Source organism: Budorcas taxicolor, chromosome 4, assembly GCF_023091745.1.
Source record: "Budorcas taxicolor isolate Tak-1 chromosome 4, Takin1.1, whole genome shotgun sequence".
NCBI classification, from domain to species: Eukaryota; Metazoa; Chordata; class Mammalia; order Artiodactyla; family Bovidae; genus Budorcas; species Budorcas taxicolor.
In genome coordinates, this window is record NC_068913.1 from 13,947,570 (window position 1) to 13,965,906 (window position 18,337).

Genomic DNA, 18,337 nt, shown 5'->3' on the forward strand with positions numbered 1-18,337 from the left:
CAAAGAATTATGAGGCATTTACTGCTACAAAATATATTTCTGAATAGCACTGCAGCCTACTTAAACCATATTAACTCTCAATTCTGTTATCTATTTGTAATAGACTTTTTTGAAGTCAACGATGGATTTTAATGCAAGCGTCTTAGAACTTCATCAAAGTTATCCATAAAAATGTTGAAAAAGAGAAGACCAAGGGCAAAGGCTTGTGATCCTTCACCTAGGACCACTCCCAGACCCAAACCCAGTAACCAACACGGATTGCCCCAGGCTCACAAAGCAATCCTGCTTGTCTGTACAGCATCTTACATATGAGAGCCTCCGAAAAGCCTTGACAAATGCTTAGCTGAAAGTAAGATTCGCTTATCTTTCAAAGCAAAGTGTAAAAAATCTACACACATGAAAATTAAGAGTCAAGTGAAAATACATATGCACATGGAACAAAGACTAGAAGGGAAGGCACATCAATGCAAATGTTTGTTCTGTCAGACTGTGGAGACTATTTTTTTATTCAATACGGTCTTTATTATAGTTACATTGTTTGAAAAGCTGAAGTCCCCGGAATTTTGCTTAGACAGAAATGTGCGTGGAAGCTGTTCAGAAGCCATTCACGTGAAACAACTCTAAGAGCATCGAGCCTCTATCTGATTCTACCATCCTGAAAACCCCAATCAGGAAACCCAGTCACTTGAAAAGACTTGTTGATCTTTAGAAACACTAGTTTTCGTTTTTCAATTCTGCAGTGCTGCTTGTGGCTTAATATTTCTAGAAATCAGGGAGGCAGCAAACTGAAGAACTGCATCCTAAAGTTCAGAAAAAGCCTCGATGTCTTGCATGTGTGTGTGCCCATGTGTCCATCTGTCCATGTCTCTCTGTCTGCCTGCCTGCATGCCCACGTCTGCCGGTCTTTCTGTCACGTCTCTGTTAGAGAAGCTGGAAAGGACAGAAAGAAACAAAAAGCATCACAATAATATTTCCGTGAAGCTCTGGACTTCACAGAGCTCCAGCCCAAGGATCTGTAGCGGACGTGTAAACACATGTTATCTATTCACGTAGAGTCCTTTTTTACACCAAGAGTGGGTAATAAGATCAACAACAGAATCTACCCTTGGGTGTTTAGAACTGAGGGAACAGTAAGTTAAAAGAAAAGGGACCAGACAGAGCAAGCATGGACGCTTAGTAAAAAAGAATTAAAAACAAAGTGCCTGGTTATTTTAGAGAAAATGCGATCCATAAATACTGCACTTCTTAAAACCCCGACCCATCTGAATAACTGACGGAGAATTTTTTTAACATGTCAAGGTCTCTTCACTGCTTTAACGTTGTTATTTCAAGCCTGGTTTTCATCAGTTAAAACCAGTGCTAGAAACTGGATATGCGTTATCTTTCTCATCAGTTTTCTCTGGTGCTGTCCCTTGCTAATTTTCAAATCCGAGAGACAAGTGAAAATTCCACTTTGCTTAGAAAAACAATTTGCCTACCACACTAGAATTTAAAGTAAACAGATGAGGTCGATCGAGTTTTTAGACTTATGGTAAACTCTTTATAATAAATGGATGAAATGGTCAAGTATTAAGTCTAATTAATATTTGACAACTGAAAATTCTACTTTGCTGAGAAATAAATTTTTCCTGCCACACTAAAAGTTAAGTCAAATGCATGTAGTACATCAGCAGATTCATAGATCCCAAGCAAACTGTCATCCGAAATAGATCAGATGTCTAACTAGAAAGTCCAGTTATTGCTTGGCAAGTGAAAATTCCACTTTTTATGAAATACATTTTTCCTACTCTAGACGTTAAGCTAAATGTAAGGGGTAAATCAACAGCTTCACAGATACGTGGCAAATTGTCTTAAATAAGTAAAATATCCAATTAGAAAGCTATTATTTGAAGTTGGGTTTGAAATACAATTTTCCTACTACACTTGAAGTTAAACACAGGTAGTTAACAGCTTCATAGATCCACAGGAAATCTCATTAAAATGTATTAAAATATTCCCATACAATGCCCAGTGTTATTTGATAAATGCATATTAGCATCTCTTTTTGCTATGCGTGTAATCTTGTGCAAGACGGGTTAGAAACAGATAACACTGGGAACAACAATCTGAGGAAATCCAAAATTCACTTATGACATCAAATATCAAAAGAGTGTTTTAAATTCTTATGTATTTATGTGAGGGTGATTTTTTAATGTTGTTTTGTGCTTTAGGTAACATGAAAATGTCATCTCAAGTATTTACCTATTAACAACACTGTATTTTTGTTTTCATGTTTAACATTGTTTTGCTACTTTAAATTTTTTTTTTCAAAGCTACTTATCTATTGTTTTTTTCCTTAGAAAAATCTATTTCTAAGCAAAGTAAAAATGTTTTCATATATATAGAATAAAAAACACAAGGATATATACCAGACTACTGCGTGTGTGTTAGAACAGTGAGATCAGAGGAAACTCTCAGTTCTTCAGTTTTAAATATTTTTGTACTAATGTTCATCTAAATTTCAATTAGAAAAAGTAATCACTATTTCCATTTTTAAAAAGATTCTGAAATTTTAATGTTATTTAGATAGCTAAGGCTCCTTCAAGAGAAAAAATGGAGGAAATTAACTTGATCCCATTTTTAATTTTTAGAAATTATACACGTGCAACTCTATGAAAAATATACATTATTTTTCATAATACATAATTTTTCATAACTCTGGGCATGTGTATATGCACAGAGAAAGCAGAGTCCATAATGTTTACTGGGGTTGTCACAGGATAAAGAAGTTACAGGTGATCCTGATTTTCTTTTTGGGTCTTTTTTTTTTTTCCAGTTTTCTGGAGTTTTTCCCCCTAAATTCTGTACAATGAATAGGAATTACTTTTATTATGATAAACACTAAAGCTGGGTTTTTTCCTCCACCCCACCCCCCAAAAAAAAGTCCTAACATTCTGAAATAAAAATTCAAATAGGTTCAAACTTGTTCAAACTTTTTTGATTTTTAAACCTGAGTTTTTTCTATCACCTATCCTGTCTTTTAATCTCATGTTTTTAGAAAAAGAATGTCTATTAATTACCAAACAACTAGATGAAGTAACTTTCCTGGATTTAAAAAAGTGTAAGAATTTGAAGGTCTGGCAGTCACCAAAACAGTATTCTAGAAAACACAAGAAATCCTGAAAGCATTCAACATTGCAGGGAAGAGTGAACATCCTAAGCATGGAAAGACACTAAGACACTTCTAAACACTATAATTATATTCCCCCAACTTCCTAGGAAAATATCTTTCAGTGTTGGAAATCTGCACTTGATTTATTCATATATCTGATGGTCAATATTTTATTTCTGATTAAAAAGTAGAGTTTCAATAAATGTGCTAGAGTTTTGTTTACTCTTAGAAAGGCTGGCTTTAACTGAGATCTCTACCGTTCTGTCATCTACAACGGGTCAAATTCTTATCTATCCTCTATGTACAAATTAATATGTAGCAATGTTACTCAAATCTGCTATTTTAGCCTTTAAATACAAATTTCATCTGTGTCTCGGGAACCGCAGTTGTAGACAATTGGTTTTTTCATTTTAACTTAAAGTTCTTTTACTAAGATTATCAACAGATTTTCCCTTTTCTTAGTGCCTAACACTTTCCTAAATTGAAATCCACGTTAAGGCTTTTTTATTTCAGCTCCTTCCTCATCAGTATTTTAGTCTCGTAACTCACTGCAATTTTCTCTAATGTAAAATATATACATTTATAAACATAACACAAATATTTGTGGCCAAATCTTGGCAACGCACTTCAAAGGATTAAACTTGCGGTTACCGTAACTAAAGGTATTCATTTACCCTACAAGATTTAGAAAAACGTAACATTGCAGGGAGATCCATGTCTCTGCGTAAACCTCGTAATCATCACCAAAAGGCCATAGCTGGGAGTCTCCGAAGCCCGCCAAATACACCGGAGGCATCCACAGCTGTTTTTAATTGTTTTCGCTTTCTCAAAATAGTGTACTTGGTGGGGGCAAACCCTTGTGTTTGCAGCGTCTCTGGCCCCCAGCCGAGGTTAACCCTGACCTCAATGCCCTGTTTAGCTCCTAGCATTTCACGAGTCCGTTTCCCTGCTCCGCAAAACCTAAGAAAAATGAGATTTCCGTTGCTGAGAAATTCGCTTAGGCAGAAAGGAGAATTAGGCGTGTCAGATGCATATTTTTATGTTCCCTCCAGATCGTATTCAAGAAAAGGGGGGGGAAAGATGTGGTGTGTTGGCAGAGCTAGGCACAGCTCGACACCCATTTCCTATGGCTCGCCTCTGGGCCACAGAGCCCCATTCGCACGGTAAGCCCCCAACCTCCAGATGGTCGACGACCCCCAGCCTCTGAGGCAGGGATCCGGAGAGGTTCATCACCCGGACTGCTGTGGATGGGTGGGGGGCAATGGGAATGGAAACTGGAGACGGAATTTCGGCGCTGCCGGGCAGGGAGGGGCCCGCCGGGGGCGCAGAGAAAAAAGGCCAGGGGTCAAGCCTGGCAAGGGAAACACAGGGCTCCAGAAGCGGGGTGCGGGGCATCTCGGAGGAAGCGTGCACTGGGGATTCCACAACACGAGGGGCTCATGCCCAGAAAATGCACCCAGGTACCCCAAACCCGGGAAGGGGGGGGGGGGTGGGGAAGCAGCGGCCTGTGGCCCCAGGACCTCCCGTCGCGCGCGGGCCACTAACCTGTCAGCAAGAAGGCGCCAGTGGTCGCGGGGCTCATCCTGCGTGTCCCCCGACCCTGTCCCGTCCAAGCACAAGGGTCTCCCAGCTCCCACCACCGGGGCAATTGCATTCTTGGCCTGGCTAGGCCGGCAGTCCTCAATTCTCCCCTCCCCTCCCTTTCTTCTTTCCTCCCAGCTCGGCCAGTTCAGCATCAGCATCCTGCACCCCCCTCCTTAATCCCGAACTCCCTCTAGCGGCGGGCCAGCGAAGCGGGGCCATCGCCCCCACCCCCATCTCTCCCATCCCCCCATCCCCTCCGCCCCCGCTCCCCCTCCACCCCGCCTAACCCGCGGAGCACGCTGGGATTTGGCGCCCCCCTCCTCGGTTCAGCCTATATAAGGCTCCCGGTTGGCGCTCCCGGTACACGCGCTTCAACTTCGGTTGGTGTGTGTCGAAGAAACCTGGCTACGACCTGAGGAGACCAGCGGAGACAGACCACCGAACCTCGAGGAAGGTCCGCTGAGCGGGCTCGCGTCCGGAGCCACTCCGGGCTGCCGAGCACCCAGCGGCCCCCACGCCTGGCACAGGTGTGGGACCCCGTCTTTCCAGCCTTCGCAGGGAGTCCTCGCGTGGTGAGTATGCGGTGAGGATGTTTCTTTTTCTTTAAGATCACGTTCATTCCCCGTTCTTATCGAGAGCTGCGGGAGATGGAATAGCGCCCGAATGTCTCCACGCACACCTTGTCACGCCTTCACTGGCTGCGCCCCAAAACTGTGTGAAGAATCCAAGCCCTCAGGGCTTTGATTTCTAGTACCTAAGTCTAGATACGGGTGGTAGACAGATATGAGCTGCAGACGGACATGAGCTGCAGACGGACATGAGCTACAGACCAATTTGCAGATGTGCTGCAAAGTGATATCCGCTACAAACTAACTGGCGCTTCAGATGCGCTACAAACTGATGTGCGCTTCAAATGCGCTACAAACCGATAAGCGCTTCAAATGCGCCACAGACCCGATAGGCGCTTCAATGCGCTACAGACTGATGGGCGCATCAATGCGCTACAAAGCGATGGGCGCGTCAATGCGCTAAAAACTGATGGGCGCTTCTTTTGCACTGAAGCCAGTATGAACTGCAGCGATTTATGAATTGCCGCGATTTATGAACCACAGACTGATGACTGATTTGCGCTTTAAATGCGCTACAAAATGTGAGCTGTAGAAGATTAGCGCTTCAAAAATGATACGATAGCACTACAACGGCGCCTCGTTGCGCTGCGAGACTCAGGAACCGCAGAGGTACACGAGCTGTGGAACGATTTATACCTAAAATGCGCTACAGAGTAATAACAGCTGCAGAAATAGACAAGCTGTACTGTTTTGCGCTACAAAGAAACCAGTTGAAGCGGACAGGAGCTGAAGAGTAAGATCACTCTGTTCTTAGAGGAACCCCACCCTTTGTCTCTAACACACCTTTGGAATGGCTCCCACTATGTTTTTTCTCCAGGACGGTTCTCTGATGGTGCTGTTAGACAAAATGGAGCCCTGGGCAAAAATTAGTGTTTAACATTCGGCCCACACCATTCCTGCTATGGCAGTGGAGTGGAGGGGCTCTGACTGTAGCGTAAAAGGGAATCTTTTGGTGGTGGCAGGGCTGCCTTGCTTAGTTGCGCTTGATTGAAGTGGTGGTGTAGTTGTAGTGGTGGCGCGAATTGGCATCCAGCAACAGTTTGTGGAAACTGTTGGTTTGCTTAGTATTGGGAGGTGTGGGGTGGTGGTGGGGGGAATGGATCTGGGGGTGATTGCTCTTGTTGCATGAAATGAATCTGGCTGGTGGAAGCTGGTGGGAGGGGTTTCGGGAGGGGGGATCCTGGGAGAGGCATGCAGCCCATCTTAGACCAGCCCCGCCCATCCTAGCGCGCCTTCTCTGCAGTATCTGCTAAGAGCAGGCTTAGCGCCGCCCAGCGCCTGCTCCGAGCGCGCCTCCTCTGTGGCGCGCCTTCCCAGAGCGCGCCTTCTAGATCCCGCCTCTGCCGAGCCCGCCTCCTGTGAGGCGGCTTCCCTAAACCCCACCTTCCCCTGAACCCCGCCTCCCTTAGGTGGTACCTCCAGACCCCGCCTCTCTCTGAGCCTGCCTCCTCCGAGGTAGCTCGTCCAGACCCCGCCTTTCAAAACTCGGCCCCACCCTGAGCCTGCCTCTTCTGAGCTGGTCTATGGCCCCGCCTCTCCAGAGGGTGCCTGCGCCTGCGCAGTGCGAGCCCCCAACCTCATCGGTTCCCCCCCCCCCCGCCCTCGCTCTTTTGCGCCTGCGCACCTTCGCTGCCTGAGCCTGGCTGCACAGCCCCGCCCTCCTGCGGTTTTTCTGCTGTGGTTTCTCTTCGCAGGTTTTGCCTTTTATCCACTGGTGTCTAATAAATATAAGAATAATATATAAGGACAATTAACAACAATAACAATTATACATGGCATTAAAAAGCCACTTTGTATATATTAAATAACATAAACCCACAATTTAAATTCCTGATAGTGGGTTATGAAGGGTGCTTCCAAGCTGACATGGCTGGTGCCTCTAAAGGCAGTCTAGCTAAATGTTTTTACTACAAATGAAAAATAAAATATTTAACATTTTTAAGTTTTAAGGTTTTTTTAAATCTTAATAAATATTTAACTTTTTTAAAGTAAAAAACTTTTTAAAGTGTTTCGGACACACTAGTGGACCTTTGTGGTGGGACCCAATGGAATCAGATGGTTTGGTGAATACAAAATAAAGAACAACTTGAACTTTGTTTCACAGGAGTTTTAAGTAACTTTGTTGGTGCTGCTGGCTTGGCCTCTAAAGGAGGATGATGTGTATTTCTGGATTTTTTTTCTTGGAATCTCTAGGGCATCAGCCCTGGCTAACTTGCCTACATATTATTAATTGGGTCTGGCATATTGTAGGCATTCATTAAATGATCAGAGTAAAATGGTTTATTCAGTGTCTTCCTTCGTGTGTGCAGGTGTTTTCTGGTTTTTTGTTCCTGGCTCTTTCCTGTGGTGTTTTGCTGTGCTAGGTTGTCCAAGATGCTGCTTGTTTTATCTTGCTCACATTTAACAGGATCTTAAAAAAAAAAATTGCATTTTTAAGTTTGAATAATGTAAGCTGTAATTATAATTCAAAACAGCTAAATTAATTCAAAACACTAAAAATAATTAGCTTTTTTATAAACCAGAAAGCAAAGCTAATTATTTAAATTTGGGGCAAGTGGATTAGTTAATGGTACATAATTGTCATATTTAAAATTTGTGTAATGTAACAAAGTGGTTACACAATATTGATTGACAGTTTTAGCTGGCATTTTAAAATACCTATATAAAACAAATTTATAGTGTACTGCCAGTTAGATATTTATGTTTCTAATTAAATGAAGACATTTTAAAACCTGGTTCCATATGTTGTAGACCATGAACCAGGACTGTTACAGGGGCATTTGGAAGCGCTGGCTCCCCAAATTTGTCACTCCCCACCAATCACCCCCCCCCCCACACACACACACTACCTCCAACAAGTATATAGTCTATGGATACATGGATAACATATCATAATTACAGCTTCAAGTCCCCAGGTTCCATTTACCAACCTTGCTGCCCTAACCCCTCTTCTCTTTGGAAATTCTGTGTCTGCATTATAAAGAGGTTCAAAACAATGGTTTTTAAAATTTGCATTTCATTAACTGTACAGTTCTCAAAAAGAAATGTGGACATTTGCAAATGTAAAACAATTAAGCATTGCTTGGTGACTATCATTTACTAGTGTGATGGTTAACATGTGATGGGTTTTTGCTACTGTTGTGCTTTGGTGTCTTTGGTGGGGGCATTGAGGGAGGGTAGGGTGGGGGGGACAGAAAGTTTCAAAAATCATTGTGAAGAGTAAAGATTAATCAAATGTATTTAATTCTTAAATAGAGTGATACTGTTTTTCGTGTGTAAAGGTGGCGTCTGTCCCAGGTCGCTTAGCTATATGCTGTGTGTTCTTTGAGGTTTTATTTTAGGAATGGAGCCTCTTGACCCCACCTCTGCAATCCAGTCCCTACTAAGGAGGCATTTAAGGAGCCATAGTCTTGTCATTCAAATCAAGTCACAGTGCTCCAGTTGCTGTTTAAACATTTGTAAACTTTACTTCTGCCTTTAACTTGCTTGCCCACTACCCTATCAGTTTTGTTTTTTTTTTATAGTTTTTTATTTTATTTTTTTTAATTATTTTTTATTTTTAAAATCTTTAATTCTTACATGTGTTCCCAAACATGAACCCCCCTCCCACCTCCCTCCCCATAACATCTCTGTGGGTCATCCCCATGCACCAGCCCCAAGCATGCTGTATCCTGCATCAGACATAGACTGGTGATTCAATTCTTACATGATAGTATACATGATAGAAAATCTTTAATTCTTACATGTGTTCCCAAACATGAACCCCCCTCCCACCTCCCTCCCCATAACATCTCTGTTTTAATGGATAAACAACTCTGTTCTGGGCAGTTGACCCTTTTAGGACTTAAGAGTCCCACCCCAAAATTACAAACCCTGGGAGTGGGAGCCTTAAGCCTGATACTGGTAAAAGTTAGGGACCTCAAACTAGTAATCTCACAGGTCAAATAAGGCCCTGAATTTGTTTGACTGGCGCTGGATTTAAAAATCATACAAGAGTTAAAAGAGTTTGTGGGGGTTGGGGGAGGCATTCATCCCCAAGTGAAATAGCTGTAGTCCCTCCCGATTGCCCAGTCTCTTTTCACATTTCTGTACCTTCGTGTCCCCAAAAGCATTTGAATTTTAAGGTCTTACTGATCTTCTGTTTCCATAAACAATTCAGTGATTGTTTACTGATTTCCTAATGTATTGTTATTTTTGTCCTGTCCTTGTGTTTTGCAGATGTGAAAACCATCAGACCTGGGCCTCAATAAAGCCCACCCCAGTGACTGTGATTGACATATAGGTGGTTAACCTTTCTGACCTGCTGCAGGCCATGCTGTGAAATGCCTTTTCCAAAGTCTTGTCTCTAACTTTTGAAAGTATTAGTGTTTTGATGACAGAAGTGGCACCTCAGTCATCATGACATGACACAATGACCTGTGCTTATTAGTCGCTTTATAATGGGACATTAAAACACTTCACTTAATTAATAAAAATGGCATTATTTTGTGACCTCATATTCTGATAGTCACCAGTGTAATCGTCTGAAGGAACTGGACATGAAACAATGTCACAGGCTATGATATGTTAATTACATCTCATTTTCTAAACTTGAATGTCTTATCTTCAATGTCAACTGTTAATTGTTTCCGTAGTCTAAGTTATTAAAGTAATTAAGTAATAGTTTAAAAATATTAAAATGGCACAGTAATTCTGTCCCTTAAGGACTCTGTGTGCTGAATAGCCTCCTTGAAGAGGCTGAACCAACAGCCCAGGGCATAAGGGGAAATGGTTGTGGTTGGTGGGGCTGGGGCAGGGGAGGGGCCTAAAGAACTTGGAGGGGTCTCAAAAAGAGGAGGAGGAAGGGGTATTTCTCTGTAGCCAGGTACCATCTTTAATTACCATCACCTTCCTGCCCCCACCCATACCCAATTGATGAAATATTAGCAATTTTTCACCTAACTTCTCTGAATAGCATGTTTACTTTTGTGGCTTTATTTTACATAATTAATTTGGTGTCTGTTTTTGCCTTGGTGGGTCAGAAAGGAATAGGTGGCCAGGACTGCCAAGTTAAAATGGAACAAATAGGTAGTCTACGGGCTTTATATAGTCTATTTAAGTTTTGAGCACTTTCCTAGTTTTCCAAATATGAACACTTAATGTCCATTTTAAAAATCATTGATGTGTTAAAATAATTACTCTAAATTTAACCCTATTTCCAGGAAGTACACATGCCCCTGTGTGCTGATTTAGTATATGTGTAATTTATTGTCACCCTACCCATAATTAGGGCATTAAGTCCCCTCATCATTTCCCCCTTACACAGTCATTCACCCCTGTAGACACAGTCTTTTTTTTAAAAAAAATCCTGAGTATCATTAGGTGGGATGTGGGACCCAGGTTGCCATAGTTGCAGCCCCTCCCTGTTTTAATCTCAGCCTCATTATATAGAAAGTTAAAGTTTCTGTTTTTATTAATAACTTTATTAATATCAGCTAACAGTTGTTGAATATGCACTATGTGCTTTACTTGCATTATCTAATTAAACCCTCATTGTAAGTTTGAGGGCCACTATTACTGGGCTTCTTTGAATGTTCTATTTTGTAGCCTAGCTACTCCTAAGAGGCATCAATCAGTAATTGTTGGTTGACTGCATAATAAGGAGAGAAACCAGTATATACAGGTTGCTGCTCAGTACCATTTCTGTCCCAAAGGGGAAATCTAATTCGGGTTTGAAAAGGAATTTAGACAGTTTTCTGTTGGCTTTGTGGCAGTTGTTTGTTTTGATGACCATTCATAGTTACCTTCTCTATAAAGGTGGATCAGGGTAGGGACAGTGGGCCAAAGTGCCACCCCCCCCTTGATGGGTTGATGAATAACAGTCATTGTGATTTTTAACACCACCCCCCCCCACACACACACCTTTCTTTTTCTTGGTTCTTTATTGGCTGGAATAGTAGCTGTTTTTCAGGTAACAAGTAGTTATCATTTTGGCTTCATTTTACATAATTTTTTGGTATCTTTGCCTTGAAGGTTTCTTGCTCTGCTTATAAAGGTTCTTATTTGGAGTATCTCTACATTATTTGTCAGTAAAGGTAACCATGCTGCTTATGAGTTGCATATTGTTAAATTATGATGAACAGGTGATTCTTGAGGAGGAAAGGATCATTTGGACATCAAAGAGGATTCTTTTCATTGTCCACAGTCCTAATTGATTAACATCTTTTTTGTGGGGCTTTGGTCTGTTTATTAACTATTGATGTAAACAAGGGGAATAAAGAGGTACTTTAAATACTCATGTATTTAAAGTACTTTAGCAGATACTTCCTATTGTGGTGCTTTGAATGTATGTGTTGAATTTATGCTTTTATCTTCATTTACAGAAACAGAAAGCTTCTGAAAACCAGAAGGCGAAAAGGTGGACGCGGAGGCCAGGACACAGGCCTCCATTCCCACAGGAGTGAAGCTACTACGCCTGGGAGGTCTCCTCCCACCCCAACCATCACCCTGGGGCCCGACTGCCCACCACCTCCGCCTCCTCCTCCCCCCAACGATCCTTCCTCCCCCTCCCATTCCCCCTGCAGCAGCCAGAGGGGCCAATACAACCGCAACCTGGGAGAACGCCGGCGGGAGGATCTCTCGGAAGAGATCAACAACCTCAGAGAGAGGGTCATGAAGCAGTCCGAGGAGAACAACAACCTGCACAACCAGGTGCAGAAACTCACCGAGGAGAACACCACCCTCCGCGAGCAAGTGGAGCCCGCCCCCGAGGAGGAAGAGGACGACATTGAGCTGTGCGGTGCAGCCGCCGCCGCCACCCCAGCCACCCCTATCGAGGAGGAGTGCCCAGAAGACCTTCCCGAGAAGTTCGACGGCAACCCAGACATGCTGGTTCCCTTCATGTCCCAGTGCCAGCTCTTTATGGAGAAGAGCACCCGCGATTTCTCTGTCGATCGCGTGCGTGTCTGCTTCGTGACCAGCATGATGACGGGCCGCGCCGCCCGCTGGGCCTCGGCCAAACTGGAGCGTTCTCACTACCTGATGCACAACTACCCAGCCTTCATGACCGAAATGAAGCACGTCTTCGAAGACCCCCAGCGGCGCGAGGCCGCCAAACGCAAGATCAGACGTCTGCGCCAGGGAATGGGGTCGGTGGTCGACTACTCTAACGCTTTCCAGATGATCGCGCAGGACCTGGATTGGAACGAGCCCGCCCTGATCGACCAGTACCACGAGGGCCTCAGCGACCACATCCAGGCGGAGCTGGCGCGCCTCGAAGTGGCCAAGTCGCTGTCGGCGCTGATCGGCCAGTGCATCCACATTGAGAGAAGGCTGGCCCGGGCGGCCGCTGCCCGCAAGCCGCGATCCCCGCCACGTGCGCTGGTGGCGCCGCAAGTCAACAATCACCACCACCACCAGGCAGACCCGACCGAGCCCGTGGGGGGCGCCCGCATGCGCCTGACGCAGGAAGAGAAAGAGAGACGTCGCAAGCTGAACCTGTGCCTCTACTGTGGGAATGGAGGCCACTACGCTGACAACTGTCCTGCCAAGGCCTCGAAGGCTTCGCCGGCGGGAAACTCCCCGGCCCCGCTGTAGAGGGACCTTCAGCGACCGGGCCGGAATTAATAAGGTCCCCCCAAGATGATGCTGCGTCATCTCCACACTTGCAAGTGATGCTCCAGATTCATCTCCCGGGCCGACACAGCCTGTTCGTCCGAGCCATGATCGATTCTGGCGCTTCTGGCAATTTCATTGATCACGAGTACGTGGCCCAGAACGGCATTCCTCTGAGAATCAAGGACTGGCCCATACTTGTAGAAGCAATTGATGGACGTCCCATAGCATCGGGCCCAGTGGTCCACGAAACTCATGACCTGATCGTCGACTTGGGAGATCACCGCGAGGTGCTGTCGTTCGATGTGACTCAGTCCCCGTTCTTCCCCATCGTCCTGGGGGTGCGCTGGCTGAGCACACACGATCCCAACATCACGTGGAGCACCCGATCGATCGTCTTCGATTCCGAATATTGCAGATACCACTGCCGGATGTACTCTCCAATACCACCACTTCTCCCACCACCAGCGCAACCCGCGTTCTACTACCCAGTAGAGGGGTACAGAGTTTACCAGCCTGTGAGATACTACTACGTGCAGAATGTGTACACCCCAGTGGATGAGAACGTCTACCCAGACAACCGTCTGGTGGACCCTAACATAGAAATGATCCCCGGAGCACACAGTATTCCCAGCGGGCATGTGTACTCACTGTCGGAGTCTGAAATGGCAGCCCTTCGAGATTTCGTTGCCAGACACGTGAAGGATGGGCTGATCACTCCCACCATCGCGCCGAACGGAGCCCAAGTTCTCCAAGTGAAGAGAGGGTGGAAGCTGCAAGTTTCTTACGACTGCCGGGGTCCCAACGGTGTCACCATCCAGAATCAGTATCCTCGACTCACGATTCCAAATTTAGATGACCAAGCTCACCTGGCAACGTACACTGAATTCGTACCTCAAATTCCAGGATATCCGACCTATCCCGCCTATGCCGCATACCCGACCTACCCAGTAGGATTCGCCTGGTACCCCGTGGGGCGAGATGGACACGGGCGATCCCTCTATGTCCCCGTGGTGATCACCTGGAATCCCCATTGGTACCGCCAGCCGCCAGTGCCCCAGTACCCGCCGCCTCAGCCGCCCCCGCCGCCACCCCCACCGCCGCCACCGCCTCCTTCTTACAGCACCCTGTGAATCGGCATCCTGCCCTTCAGGATCTCCACCCTCAAAATGAACTCCTGTTCAGCTTCTCATCAGTGACTGTGTGCTACATTGGGCCGCTGTACCTTCAGACCAATCTGAGCACAGGCTTTCCTCTGAAATGGTTACAGAAGGTCAGGGCCACCCTGGACTGACACCCATTTCAAAGCACCCACTGACCTCCACTGTTTGGTGGGAACAACAAAATATTTACCAACAAATTATCTCTGATTTTCCACCTTAACTGCCAACCTAATTAAAATTCATAACAAGTTTACTTCCCAGCAAACCCTGGAAACCTGGGTTTTACCTGCTGAAACCTCTCTCACCATCTGAATTACGAGCTGTCAGATTCCTCATTTAACAGTTACTGAGAAGCTGATGCAAACACAGGAAATGCTGTTTTCTTTACTGAGGGGGAGGCGAGGAGGAGGACAGGACTTTCCTTGCAGTTGAGGTACCTTACAGCCTTGGAGGAGGGAGGCCTTATGAAGGAAGCCACAGTTACTGGTGCAGTGCCAGCGGCTTCCGTGATCTTCTGGCTGCACCCTTTGAAACTTCACCATCTTCAAACTCCACTTTCATGACTGAAGGAGCGGCAACTCAACCGGTTCTCTGGGGAGCAGGCAAAACCCCTTCAACAGAACACCTCAGGCCACAGGAGGAAGGGCTCTCAGAGGGACTTGTGCATGTTTGAGTGTGCCTTCACATCCTGGTGCAAATCATACGTACCCAATAACTCTGACTTTGTCACAACACCTTACCATCACCATGCCAGCAATGGCTTCCACACAAAACAAAAAGCCTGGTAACCAGAGACTGCTGGTGACTCCAGGTGGTTAGACATTTGTGAAGTGTGATCATCTCTCAGCCATGTATGAGGGCTAATGAGTAGCTAATAAGGACTCCTAAATTGCTGTACCCAGCTCTTAAAGGAGAGACTCACCGTTAATGGTACCACCTTGACCTGGAACTTCAGAAGGAATGTTCACGAGCATTGTTCACTGGCTGGCAGTGTGTCAGCTGAAGTCTTGGGCGCATCTGTCCTTGTCTCTGCCTCCATATGCACCTGGGCATTTCATTATCAGTCCCCTCACTAGACTATAGCACTGGGATGCTAAGGGAGGGGGAGTGTATTTTACCATCCTCTAGGGGATGGAGCCAATAAGCTGCCAATGAATGAAAGGCCTCAGAAAGCAACCCAAAGCAACAGACAACAGAAGAGTTGTCTTCGGTCCAGTGACATCAGCTGGTGTCTCCTGGATGCTTTGTGCTAACCTGGGACTGCCTGACTTCCTTTAGCCTGGTCCCTTGCTACTACCTTGAACTGATTATCTAACCTCTCTCTCTGTTTACTACTGCCACTTACCCTGCTGCAGGATTTGACATCCTGCCTGCCTGGTTGCTGAGACTCCAATTTGCTGCCATGGCATGGAGAAGAAAGAGGCAGGCTTCTGGGAGCATGTGTTTCAACACAGTCTCCAACCATTTGAGCAGTAGCAAACGATATGGTGTATTTTTCAAATAACCTGTCATGAAGAGGAGTCCAATGGTGAAGTTTCACTTTTCATCAGCATCACCCTTCACACGCTCATTATCACTCACCCTCACCCTTGCATGTTTAAATACTTAAAAGTTTAAGCTGTAGGTTGATAGTGTCCTTTAATGGTGTTTTAAAGTAGTGACTCTGCTTTCAAAGTTATTTCCATTGAATTACTATCCAACTCTTCTTAAATCAGTTAAAATTGATATGTAAGGTAGTATAAAATAGTTCTTTACTGTGAACTTCTCTTACAACACTGTGAATAAGAGGCTCCTCAGACTGGAGTACTTGTATAATAGTTCATCCTGTTCATCTTCAAACTTCTATTTTAACATCATCTATAGTTTAATTTTTTTTTTTGATTGGGCCTTTAAAAATCAAACAAAATGAGACACAAATTCAAAGAAAATACCTAATTGCCTAATTGGCTGTTTAATCCAAAACAACTTTTCCTTTTTCTTTTTCTTTTTTTCCAAATGGAATCTGAAAGCTTGTTAGTCGCTCATGTGTTTTGGGTTAACTTCTTTTTAAATGGTGCATTTGTGCTTCTGGACTTTTTGAAGCATCACGTCAGTTTACCTCAATCAACCCATCCTCCATACATTTGAATTCAAGTTGCTTTGTGTCAAATTTACAGTTGTCAGTTGATCTTCAAGCTGCAGAGGGCCTAGAAGTGGGCTACTGTCTGCAGCCCCAGCATGTGCACACGGACATTGCCATCGCTGCAAGCGGAAGTCTGGAGATGTGACGGCAGCAAGCATGAGGGAGCATGGTGGTGTGGGTTAACTCCCGGAGGAAATCCCTGACACACCTTTGGCTGTTTCGTAGAGCTTGTGAAAATCTGTTTGGCAGTGTGTACGATGCCCTATAGCTATATATACTATCTATATGCGTAGGTGTTCAAGATAAGTAATCTCAAACTTATTCTGTAGAATCGGAATTTTATTAAGTTTCCTTTAGCTCATGTGTTTTCATCAACTTTGTTTTAATTGAATATTTTAAAAATTTTTGGCATTTTCCAACAAAATGCCTTTATTCAGAAGAAAGGAGAAAGCAAATTAATCTCTAAAGAATGTGGAAAGGGAGCAAAATAAAGACAAAGATGATAAAGAAAACATCAAAATTATTAGCAAAGCCAACAGTCTGCCTTTTGAAACAATGACAAAATTGATTGACTTTTGGCCCAAATTTTCAGTGTTGGTTAAAAAATGAAGGAAGAAGATATAAGCTCCCATTGTTAGGCAGACCTGGAGAGAACTAGCTAAGGTCACCATGCTAGGTTGTTGAAGTGGAGGAAGTTTATGTACATTTCTGAAGGGTCAATTTAGTTTGAGCAGTGAGGTACTTGTATTAGATGCTGGAAAATGGAGAGTTAGTTGGAATAAATCATGTGAGTTAGCACAGTGAACTTCAGGTGGACAAAATAAGAGGGGCACACCTGCAAAGTGCAGTCAGGATTTCTGTTTAAGTTTGCAGGTACCTCTTGGACTCCTGAATTGATCCAGTCATCACGCACCACAGACATCTAACATCAGAATTCCAAGACTGGCAACAGAGAACACTCTGCCGGAAAGACCTGGGCAGAAATGATGAGAACCACCTGCAGAGATGAAGAGCCTGATGGGAGCCATGCCACGCTTTCATCTTAAAGAAAGAAGGCACATCAGTTAGGATTGAGAGTTCTTTGTTGTTTCAGATTGTAGAAAGCTATCAAAGTGGTCTGTGGAAACTTTCCTTGTTTTTATTTCTTTGTGTAACGATTTAATTGGGGACATATATAATCATAAGTATTTTAGGGGGGGGCTATTAAGTAATCTTAAGTGGGTGGGGTCAGTTAAAAAGCATGATACTCTGCATTAGATACCTTTATAAGTAAACGTGTATCTCCTTGTGATTCTTTACTCTGATTGCTACCCCTAAAGATTTCAGATAAACTTGAAGGGAACTGCAGGGAGATCAACCTTTTGGGGGCTGTTGGACACAGATAGAAACTAGCAGGAGAAAGTTCAGGGATGACTGGATAAATAGTCTTAATAGAGGCTCTTTGCCCTGAGTATTAACTCCGGGGATTGAGATTGTAAGCAGTCTTTAGAGAGTTAAGATAGATAGATGCCCTTTGAGAAATTGTTGCTGGAGTGATATTGATAACGATAGATGGTAAAGATTCATGGAAGTTACAGAAAAGTGATGAATAAGAAGCGTTGCTTATGCCCCTGTCAGTGGCCCTTCTTCTTACCCCTGCCCCTTTTTCCTAACTCTGCACTTCCCACCTGCCCCTGCGCAACATCCCTACCCTTGCCCATTTATTGCTATTTACTCTGTATTTCTCTCTATTTGCTGATGTATCGATTGATGTTATAATAAAAATTCAATAAAGATTTAGTGGTTAAGTGCAAACTGTCTTGATCATTTCAGCGTACACTGGACATCAAGTGGACGGGGTTGAGGAGGATGGGGGAGGGGGAGGAAGAGGAAAGGAGGGGTGGAGAGAGAACAGAAGAGTTGGTGAAGGAAGAAGGCAGAGTGAGGAGGGTAGGGGAGTCTAGAGGATGGGGCTGGGGGTGGGAAGACAGCAGGGTGGGAAGGGTGGGGGTGCTATATATCAATCGAGCAACACCGTGTCCCATTATTTACCCAGAATATTCCAAGAAATTGAAGTCATTCCCAATGCAAACCTTTATAAAAATAAAGCCCCATG

At 44.4% G+C, this 18,337-nt stretch overlaps 2 protein-coding genes across 3 annotated transcripts in view; one reads left to right on the plus strand and one right to left on the minus strand.

Moving 5' to 3' along the window:
* The window catches only part of SGCE (sarcoglycan epsilon), a 67,740-nt gene extending 62,935 nt beyond the window's left edge, over window positions 1-4,805 (minus strand). For both annotated transcript variants that reach the window (XM_052638657.1, XM_052638656.1), the window contains exon 1: window positions 4,697-4,805. In XM_052638657.1, coding sequence (XP_052494617.1) covers window positions 4,697-4,805 — 109 coding nt within the window. The remainder of the gene's footprint in view (window positions 1-4,696) is intronic.
* Window positions 4,806-12,000: 7,195 nt separating this feature from the next.
* On the plus strand, window positions 12,001-14,090 carry PEG10 (paternally expressed 10). Its single transcript, XM_052639090.1, is given in 2 exon segments — window positions 12,001-12,910; window positions 12,913-14,090. Coding segments are annotated over 2 exon segments (2,073 nt in total). The 5' UTR covers window positions 12,001-12,015.
* The last annotated feature ends 4,247 nt before the right edge of the window (window positions 14,091-18,337 follow it).